The sequence below is a fragment of the Anopheles aquasalis genome, chromosome 3, assembly GCF_943734665.1.
Source record: "Anopheles aquasalis chromosome 3, idAnoAquaMG_Q_19, whole genome shotgun sequence".
Lineage (NCBI taxonomy): Eukaryota > Metazoa > Arthropoda > Insecta > Diptera > Culicidae > Anopheles > Anopheles aquasalis.
Window position 1 is genome coordinate 37,121,564 of NC_064878.1, and position 10,000 is coordinate 37,131,563.

The 10,000-nt window shown below is 48.0% G+C and overlaps 3 protein-coding genes and 1 non-coding gene across 8 annotated transcripts in view; 2 read left to right on the forward strand and 2 right to left on the reverse strand.

Moving 5' to 3' along the window:
* The window catches only part of LOC126574179 (nucleoside diphosphate kinase), a 705-nt gene extending 333 nt beyond the window's left edge, over nucleotides 1–372 (forward strand). The window contains exon 2 of the mRNA XM_050234213.1: nucleotides 1–372. This exon is cut by the window's left edge and continues 11 nt beyond it. Coding sequence (XP_050090170.1) covers nucleotides 1–322 — 322 coding nt within the window. The 3' untranslated portion in view covers nucleotides 323–372.
* Nucleotides 373–654: 282 nt separating this feature from the next.
* LOC126574180 (uncharacterized) lies at nucleotides 655–4,007 on the forward strand. 5 transcript variants are annotated; one of them, XM_050234216.1, is made up of 3 exons: nucleotides 655–673; nucleotides 1,819–1,871; nucleotides 1,930–4,007. In XM_050234216.1, exon 3 carries the CDS (start codon nucleotides 1,948–1,950, stop codon nucleotides 3,103–3,105), a length of 1,158 nt encoding a protein of 385 aa, XP_050090173.1. In that variant the 5' UTR covers nucleotides 655–673; nucleotides 1,819–1,871; nucleotides 1,930–1,947; the 3' UTR covers nucleotides 3,106–4,007. The 5 variants fall into 5 exon arrangements, with proteins under 5 accessions (XP_050090173.1, XP_050090171.1, XP_050090172.1 ...); XM_050234214.1 differs by lacking the exon at nucleotides 655–673 and adding an exon at nucleotides 1,022–1,150; XM_050234215.1 differs by lacking the exon at nucleotides 655–673 and adding an exon at nucleotides 1,137–1,230.
* Nucleotides 4,008–6,489: 2,482 nt separating this feature from the next.
* On the reverse strand, nucleotides 6,490–6,563 carry Trnai-aau (transfer RNA isoleucine (anticodon AAU)). Its single transcript has one exon. It is a non-coding gene; the product is annotated as a tRNA-Ile (tRNA).
* A 1,314-nt stretch (nucleotides 6,564–7,877) lies between these two features.
* LOC126574181 (cadherin-23) overlaps nucleotides 7,878–10,000 on the reverse strand; it is a 14,207-nt gene continuing 12,084 nt past the window's right edge. The window contains exons 5-7 of the mRNA XM_050234220.1: nucleotides 9,756–9,997; nucleotides 8,245–9,671; nucleotides 7,878–8,173 (exon numbers count right to left, since the gene is read on the reverse strand). Of these exons, the coding sequence (XP_050090177.1) occupies nucleotides 8,062–8,173; nucleotides 8,245–9,671; nucleotides 9,756–9,997 (1,781 nt within the window). The 3' untranslated portion in view covers nucleotides 7,878–8,061. The remainder of the gene's footprint in view (nucleotides 8,174–8,244; nucleotides 9,672–9,755; nucleotides 9,998–10,000) is intronic.

The window sequence follows — 10,000 nt, forward strand, 5'->3', positions numbered from 1 at the left end:
GCTGCTGGAGAAGCACTACGCGGATCTGTCGGCCCGTCCGTTCTTCCCTGGCCTCGTTTCGTACATGAGCTCGGGCCCGGTGGTGCCGATGGTCTGGGAGGGTCTGAACGCCGTGAAAACAGGCCGTAAGATGCTCGGCGCGACCAACCCGGCTGATTCCGAGCCTGGCACCATCCGCGGAGACCTGTGCATTCAGGTTGGCCGCAACATCATCCACGGCTCGGATGCCGTCGAGTCGGCGAACAAGGAAATCGCTCTGTGGTTCAAGGATGAGGAACTGGTGTCCTGGACCCCGGCCGCTGAGGGATGGGTCTACGAGTAAGGCTGAAAAGTGGAAATAAACGGGTTAATGCAAGAAAAAGTTAACAAGAATCGTGTTCCCTGGCTTTGAATCAACCTTGAGAGAAACGTCCGCAAGGGCACTCGAGGCCGACAATAGGCATTAGTGTTTATTTGTTTAAAGATCAAATCGTCACCTACGATAAGCCATCGATTGCATGATTGCCAAGCGACATAAACGTTTCGATCCATCATCGAGGGCTGGATTTTAATGAGTTGAAAGTTTAATTGCATCAGATAACTGGTAATTGAAGCGGGGAGATAGAGTATCAATGCAAGGTGTCTGGTGGCTATAGTGTGGCGACAAGAGTTTGCCCTAGAAATTGGATTAAAGGTGAAAGATTGCAATTATCGTTGGCGAAATTATTCTTCATTTCATTTTCCAGCCGTTTTCTTCCGATTTTGCCGACGCCAGTTCAACCTTGTACAACGCTACCTACACTTTGATCGATTTTGGCGAAACTTTTTTCCTTTTCTCCCGATTTACGATCTTGGAATGGAAAGCGGACATTTATTGCGTGAGATAATTATCCTTCGGTTGTAATTACCATAAAAGCATTTTAACTGTTCATTTAATTCACTCAAAAACATTCCAATTATTTGAGTTTTGACTTGCAGCACAGAGTTTGGTCGATTGTAGGGGGTCGTGGGCTATGTGGGGTCAAAAATCGATGAAGGGGTTGTTTTCGATTTTTCATTGTTGATGTTGGATGACGAAATACACAATTGCTCGTGATTCACAGTTCACTAAAATCTATCGTGCAAACCCCCCAAACGGGATCAGCGACCAACATCGAAACGAATCATTTATGTAAGTAGTTTTGTGCTGCAGCGCGTGGTAAACAACGAGCGCAACGCTCCGCTGGTAAACAAGGTGTTCGCCAAAGAAAAGTGCGTAAAAGAAGTGGACCAGAGAAAAATACAACAAACGGCGGAGATCCTGACGTCACGTAACTTAACATTTGGGTTTTGCGATGCACTAAAGCGACTGGATTTTGATCGGGCGCGATCCACGAAAGGGTGGCAGAGAGGGTTTTCCTTTCCACTGATTCCCTTCTATTCGCGCCCCACCGATGTGCAAGATTCCGTACAAGGAATTGTTTGCGCACTTTGCCTCTTTCTTCCTGGATGCTGTGCTTCCGTGTTTCAGGCGAAACGGATTTCCGCGCGGTTTCCTAGCACGCCTGCTTTGTTGTTCGCTTGGTACCTCTTGGAAGTGTGCTGGTTTTTCCGCAAAAGAAAGGACATCGCTTTTGTCCGAAGGTGGCTAGGCGTCGTCGACTTTCGACGGTAGCTCGATGTCCCAATTTCGCTGTGTCCTTCAGCGGGCTATCTCACTCGAAGGTTGCTGAGACCGGTGTGTGATTAGACGATGGATTTATTTTTATAATATTGCGATTGGCGGTGGTGCTGGTGGTGTGTTGTTGGTCGGAATCCTGGCGCTGGCATTTAATATGGAATGTTTCTCTATCTCTGCAGGAGTTTTAAGTGAGCCACTTGCAAACAACAATTCTTCTTCTGGAGTGGAACATGTAAGTAAAAGAGTACACGACAACGGAAATGATATTGAAACGAAGTTCTCCTCCACAGCTAAACGCGAAGGCAACCATGGCTTCGCCGCTCAACATTCAGCTTGAGTTGGAAAATACTCGCAAAACGTTCGAACAGCTACAAGCGGCAAGCGGGGTCCGTCCGGCTTGCCAAACGGTGGTAGGAAGGGCGAATGAGAAAAATCCATTTCACACCGAGCTGGATTATAGGAGCGCGAAACGGCAGCAGGATCATCAGCTTGTGAAACGAATTTTTGGCAATCGCTGCGAGTGTGGAGCGGAGCGGACCTCAACCATGGCCACCACTCCCTCCGCGGCAGCCTCTGCGTCCTCGCTGAACAAAGTGACACCACACAGCAAGCATAGCGCGGTGCATCTCGAACACACCATCCGTAACCAGCCAACGTTTAAGCACAAGCATCGTGCCGAAAGGAAGGGCATTGTGCGTGACGCGGTGCTACGTAACATTGGCCGTTGCGTTCACCAGTGTCTGAGGCGACAAAGCGAAGGAAAATCGTCGATGGGGGGAGGTCAACACGGCGAAGAAGGCGCCACTGCGACCGCCGCCCTGCCCCTGAAAGGCTCTCGTTCTGAAACCAACCTTACGGCCTGCTTTGCCAGTGACGCTAGCGACGACATGCTCGATTTTAGGTTACTCATTGCGCAGTGCAACGATCTTTCACTGACGGGCAGTTCTCCGGGCTCCGCAGCTCCAAAGCAGATTGACGTACCTAACTACACGCACACCAGCTTCCGGGTGCTTCGACCAACGGATTTCACCTGGCAACAGCTCAGTCGAACGTCGGTCAATTCACGGCGCTATCGGAAACGGCAGCTCAAACGATGCAACAGTACCTCATCCCTCGACAGTGATGGCAGCGCAGAAATTGCCTTCAAAAGCCATACCGACGCAGCAACCGCCGCCCTCGGTGGATCCCTTGGAAGTAACGGTGCGGATGGCGAGGGATTAGCTGGACCATTGCTATTGGCTGGAGGCAGCAGCAGCAGCACCTCCGCAGCAGTCCTCAATGGCGCCAACTCGGCCAGCTTGAGCGGTTCTTCTGCGTCGGCCGCAACATCGGCTTCGTGCTCGCAACAGGCTCGTCTCAACATCATGCCCTGTGATGTGACGATCGATGAGATGGCGAGTTACTTCGAGACGCTCGTCTACATCCCCAAGAAGATGTCCTCCATGGCGGAGATGATGTATATCTAGGCCGTGTGATGCGGTACTGATGGTGTCGCGGCATGGCAGTGAGGATTAGTTTTCGTTCCACACACAACGAGGAATCGCTGTATCGAAGTTCCGTGCTAAATTTTCTAGTGAATCTTTCCGCCGCATGTAATGCAACGGGTTTCAGTTCAAGTGGAAACCACAGGATCCAACGGAGTTGTGAGTCAGTAGGTGATCTAGGTTTTTGGTCAATCACTGCGTGCCACAAATGGCTGTCACTGATAACGGGTTTGTTTTAAAATATGTGTTCAGATAAAAGATGCTCTAACACACGCCCCCTGTTTAGATCAAAATCCCCATTTTATATTCATTTCCCCTTTGTTTTTAAATCTCAATTTTCATGCCTGATTATGCTTTCTATTTACGCAAGTCGAGTAGTAGTTCGATTAGTGTCTTCGTAGGTGTCCACTGTTTAAACGAATCTTAGGTGTGATTTGTCGGATTCCGTTGCATATCGAGCCACACTATCTTACTCATAAATGGTTTGCTATTCACTATCCGGATTTAACCGTTCGCTGTAATTCGTATGTCAGTATAAAGTGGAACTCTGGTATCAAGTATCATCTATATTCTATTCACCCGGGTTAGGTGAACTGGTGAAATGTATGTTAATGAAATAAATGTTCCCAATACCCAGAATTGCCCAAATTGCTCCAGAATACGCGATCCGCGCATGCATAGCACGTGGAAGAGCTTGTTGTAAGCGAGGTTGCGTCTTCGAAATCCATATTAAACTTTCGAATGGAAGTGGTTGGCGTAATGTGTGGTAGTGTGCTGTAAGTGGTAGATCAATCCCCCCCCCCCCCCCCAAATGTACACTTTTTGTTTGTTTTATGTTTTAAATCAATAAAGGCGACAAACGGTTCTGTTTTATAGAAACATCACCCACCGGTAGTTTTTCATTTATTAACCTATTTTATCCATTTTCTTTGTAGACATTTTACTTCATAATCTACCAGTGTAGAGCAAACTAGCTCGTGCTTCACTACTGATGGATGCATTTTTGGATGCAGTTAAACTTTCCAACAACGACAGTTTTATATCGACCTTCACAACGCTGCTTGATCCTGCTGGTAGGGCCGATCGTTCTCACCATTCCGCCGATCGCAGGTTCGAGGAGCTCTTCATTTCAAGAATAGGCTTAGATTGAGCCACGAAGTCCTGCAGTGCACTCTCCGAAAGATAGTTAGTTTCCGCATAAACTTGGCCGATGTGATCAAGTGAGGAGCGGAAAATTTCTGTAAATTTGCGCGTAAGTACCATCGTAAGAGCTGGAATTTGGATTGCGCAAAGTCAATAACAGTTCAAATGACGTCTTCAGACCCTCTCTGAGATTCAGCCGATTGAAGTTTTCGTTCCGGGTCCGTTCACATCCATATCGTCGGTCGGGCGAACAGAATAAGTGTGCCTTTGAATCGTTAGGCTGTGTTGGTTGAAGGGGGCGGGTAGCACGGATGAGCAGCAAATTCGCCGAAAGCATGCTCCGGCAAGGCAATGGCGAACACGTGGTTTTTATAATTTGTTGCACAGCCCTAGCTCACCAAACACTTTCTTTTCAGTTCAAACACTGTTTCTAATACTTCGACTATCATTTTTCTCTGTGTTCATGTGTGAAAACAGGTGTTGGCTACCGTGGAAGCGAAGTCTCTCTTAAAGCGGCTACTTATTTTTAGTTAATAATCCAAAATGAATGACGGCGAATCGGAAGTATTCATAATCGTTTTTCATTCATAATGAAAACCAGATTTTGACCAATATTTTTCTCTTCGACCAAACGCTCAATTATTCATCTTTATCACAACAGGGGCGTTGGATTGGTCCTAACAACTTCGGCGATGCAGTAGTGAGAAGCGGTAATTTTCACTTTTAGCCCTTTTCTTTAATTTGCTTGACGTTTTATTCCACCTTTACTCATTCTTCCGGCCCGGTCCGGTCTGAGCGAAGCGGTGTTTAACAACGTGCGCATCTCCGGCTACAAGAAGCCGACTCTGATTCAACGGCACGTGATTCCGATCGTGAAGAATGGGCGCGACATGATGTGCTGTACCGAAACTCGTTCGGGGACAACAGCGGCCTTCATGTTGCCAATGATTGAATGGATGCTGGCCCTACCGGATTTGCAGCTCTACGATCGCCAGCCTTACGTCCTGGTAACGGCACCGACGTATCAGCACGTCATCCAAATCCATCGCGAGGCGAGAAATTTGGCTAGGGACACAGGATTAAGGGTATATTATCTACATACCAGATGGTTCTTCAGCCATCAGCAGGATCTGCTGCAGGACGGTTGCCAAATGTGGTGACCACTCCGCGCATGTTGCTGGATTTCATAAGTCGCGGAGTGATCACGTTCCAAAAAATCAAATATGTGGTGTTCGACGATGCTGACCGGATGCTGGACATGGGTTTGCTGCCCACGATCGTGAAGGTTATGGCCCATCCGTCAATGCCCCCGAAAGACCAACGTCAAACACTGATGTTTTCGGATAGATTGTCTGCGTGCAGAAAGTACCTGTGTACGCAAGCTCGATTAGCTCAGAAAAGAAAGACTGTGCCAAGAACCAGCCCTTTTATACGTTCCAGACTGACACAACTCTTCGTTTTCTTGATGGTGGTGTATTCCAAAGTGTCTATAGGAAACCCTCCCATTGACGGTTAGCTCGATAAAAATCGATCATTTGAGCGACACCCCTCCACCTAGGCCCGAGGCATCGAAGATCATAAAACTCAATCATTGAACCCCACTATGCGGCACACTGGTGTTGAGCTCACTTACCACCGAGTATTCACATACGAAGGCAAAGAGGATACAGCACAACAGGACTTGTGTGGACGCCATTCTTAGACGACGACGAATGAAATCGCGTGCTGATTCGCGCGACGATTTCACGTGCCACTAATTTATGGTTCCACAGAGACCCACCGTACACACAAACACGCTAATCACGCAAAGCATGGTGACTGCCGAGCCGACCTGTTGTTCAGTTTCCGGTTCAGCCCGCTATCGAATCGGATCGCACGACGAGCGATCTGAGTGAGGCCCGGTTCTGAGAACCGCCAAGGTGGGGGCCCCAACCAATCGATATCCTTGTCAGACTGCGACGGCCAATTTTCAGGACTGGGCTGTGGTTTTCCGCGGGAAAATAAAACCAAAAATTAAATTCAATACATTGCATATTGTCAGGATTCATTTGCAAGTAATCCAGATGATCATAGTGGACATTTACATTGCCGGTCGACAAACGACAAGCTCGACATTGGATCTGGCCTTAATGATCTGTGCAGCGTTTTCTCGGTATCGGAGGAGGTGATTTTGCGCCTTCCTACCATCTTATCAATAAAAACAAAAAAAGGGAAATTACAGAGTGGCTCCAGAGAGGATCGAACTCACGACCTTCGCGTTATTAGCACGACGCTCTAACCAACTGAGCTATGGGGCCTATTGTTTATCAGTGTTCTAATTATATCCAACTAAGTTAAATAAGAACAATCCGCAAGGCAACAATAAGAACAAGAAACCTGAAAGTAGTGTAGGTGTTCTGTGCGGTCAGTCTAGTGAAAATCTCAACATAGCCAACGATATTAAAATCATCTGCCATAACTTCAATAGGGCATGTTAGACACCATTATGCTACGTACTTCGATTACTTGTTAATAAAAAAGCCATTTTATTGTATTCTAATGCATAACAATTACCCAAACATTAGCCTTTTAGTATGAATGAATGGAAAAGCAAAAAAAAAAAAAACCCGACAAGTTATGGTCTGTTCCAATCCACAATGCCAAGAAACCAAAAAAAGTACTTAACTTTTCTTGAGTTAGTGCATCGGGAACCATCAACTTTGACTGCAAAAGTGGATGGATGTGAAATGGAAATGTTGTGTGTAGGATCAGAAACGTTTGGAGTATCATCAGCTTCTAAACCATGCTGAAACCATTAATGAACAAATCCCTTACCATAACAATAGATCAGTTTGAACCATGAATTGGGCAAAAATCGGTCAACGACCCAGAAGACACAATAAAAAAGCTAGCGAAATTAAAATTGTCCAGCAAAGAAAACAAAACCGGCGGCGCAGAATATTACACCTTACTTATACAGCACTACAACCGACGACTCTCCCACCGTTCGTGATCAAAATCGAGATCGAGATCAATCTCAATCAATCAGTCTTTCTAGTCCATCCTGATGCATCATTGAATCCAGTATTCATCTCATGTGTACTCATGGAACATCTCATGTGTACTCTGTAGTGGTGATGTACAAAAACCAATTTCGTATATTCACGGAACCGTGACTGCTGCATTTATGGAAGAAACCTTGTGTTACCTACCTGCAAGCATGCCTGGAGAAAATAAAATAAAAAACATCCACTCCATGCGTTCTCCTATCAACAATGGTAATTGTTTTATTGTTTGCCTAGCTATTTACATGTTACTTAAAAAACAAAAAAACATTAAACATTTGCAAAATGCAGTCAAAACGGCACGTTTTTCTCTCCCCACACAAACAGCAGCGAAAAGGGGACCCTTTTTGGGGACTGAGCCGTTGGCTGCCGCTGTGGTGCACCTCATCCGTGGTCACGTGGCACTTGCGTGTGGTGTGTGCAGCGTGTACAAAGTGCAATAACAATTCCTGGGTGGGTGTCCCTTACATGGTAAAATAAATATTAGTCTCGCGGGTGTCTCGCGGGTGTGTTGTGTCTTCGCCCATCGTTAACGTCCTTGCACCCGAACCAAGGACCTGCGTCTGACCTGCGTGCACTTTGGCAACCTTTAAAATCCCGCCCTGGGGAGGGACGCAGCCTTCAGCTCTGTTTGAGGTTATGCCACAAGATGGCCAATCGGTTGGGACGGATCGGGGTGGGTGGTTTAAGTTATGACTTGCTTTGTACAGACTTTGAAATAGTCAATATGCTCATTCTGTTCAGTTCCGTTCTAGAGCGCACCGTAGATGGGTTCGGTGTAGAGCACGGGCGTGGCACTACCATAAATGTCCGAACCGACGATACGCTGCGAGTTGATTGTCGATCGCACCTGACTTTTGTATCTGTAAATGGAAAGGTAAAACATCATGCAATCAGTGATATCGTAGACCGAACAGGGCCATTAGCAGCTTACCGTTTTGCTAGACAGCACGCAGTCATGGTGGAGGCGAACGCGGCAAACCCTATCAGTCCGGCCAGTATCACTAGCCAGGTGCCCGAGGAAGCGATCAGTGCACCGGTCGGTGCCTTCTTGCTTACTGCGCACGAGTCGATCTTGTGGACCGAGTACTTGTTGTACACATCGGTCAGAAGCGTCTTCAGCTCCGGACTGTCCATCAGGCGCATCATTTCTACCGGGGCCAGTGCGGAACCGTGGCGCGTCAACTGGAAGCAGGAACCGGTCGAGCTAAAGTCGAGACTGTGATCGGCATGACTGAGCACCTGAGCATCAAACACCGACAGTTCGAGGTTGGAGTCGGACAACCGTTCCTGCAGCTCGCTACTGAAGTTCGCCAACAGCTGGCTAATCTCGGTCGGTGGCCGCGAGAAGACAAACCGCAACAACGACTTATCGCGTATGACGAAGATTTTCATCTGTGTTTCGCTGATCCGCTCCACCTTCTCACTGTTGTTCGCTCGGATCGTGAGGTGGAAGTATCCATCGACAAAGTTGGACATGCTGCGGGTGCTGCGTATCTCTCCCGTGTCACCGTTCAAGCTGAAAACGCTCGTATAGTCTTCGGTCCGGTTGTCCCGACGGTAGAACTGCGGGATGAAGTTAATGCTTTCGATCGAGTACGCGATCGGTGCTGCGCTTGAGTCCACATCGAAGGCACGGCTGTTTGCGATCGGTGTATCGATCGGCACGTTATGCCGGATACCGATCGTTTGGTTTTCACGCTCAAACTGTGGTGAATGATCGTCGATATCGGCGATCCGTACCAGCAGCTGTTGCTGTGATAAATCGAACCGATTATAACCCTCACCGGGCAGGTCCGGGGTTGTTCCAAGTTTGAAGCATCGGATCGTGAGACGGATCGTTTCCATGGCCTCACGGTCCAGCGGTTGTGTCGTTCGCAGGATAGCCTCATTGGTTTCTGTCCGGGAGATCTCTAGTAGTCCGAGCTCGTTACCCTCCAGGATTTCATAATCGATCGCTCCATTCTCATCGATATCCTCGTCCAGTGCGCTAATGTTACCGACGAGCGTACCGGCCGGTTGCTCTTCCAGCACAATCAGTTCCCGGGGTCGGGAGTCAGTATCGCGGACGAATCGCGGAACGTGGTCATCGATGTCTAGTACGTTGATACGGAGCACCACGGTGGAGGCTTGCGGTGGTTCTCCCATATCGCTTACTTCGATGATGATGTTGTACGATGCCTTGGCTTCACGATCCAGCGATCGAGTGGTGGTTATTAGACCCGTCTTTGCGTTGATATTGAACGACTTTGCGTCTTCAATGTCGGATTGGATGCGATAACGAAGGGTTCCACTTGGTGTCGCTGGGCTATCGGGATCGCTGGCAATCACTTGGAATACCGGGGCACCGATGGTGGCATTCTGGCGAAGGGGGGGGGGGGGAATAAGGTTCGGTGTGATTAATGTGTTCCCAGCGATGTTTATTATCACCAGCTAAGCCCATACCTCCGTAACGTTGGCCGTTTGACCCAGCTTGGGTGCGATGAAGAAGGGAATTCCATCGTTGGCACTGATATCACCGATGTACAGCGTGAACGATACGTCACTATACAGGGAGCTCTGCTTCGGTAGCTGATTACCGCTGTCCTGTGCACGAATCACCAGCTCATACGGATCCGATCTTCCCTTACCCGTCAGCATGGCTTTCGTTTTGATCTCACCTGTCTTGGGGTTAATCTGCAGCAGTCCTG

Excerpts from the sequence above, each read along its gene's own strand:
- LOC126574180 (XM_050234216.1), top strand. The coding sequence starts at position 1,948 with ATGGCTTCGCCGCTCAACATTCAGCTTGAGTTGGAAAATACTCGCAAA.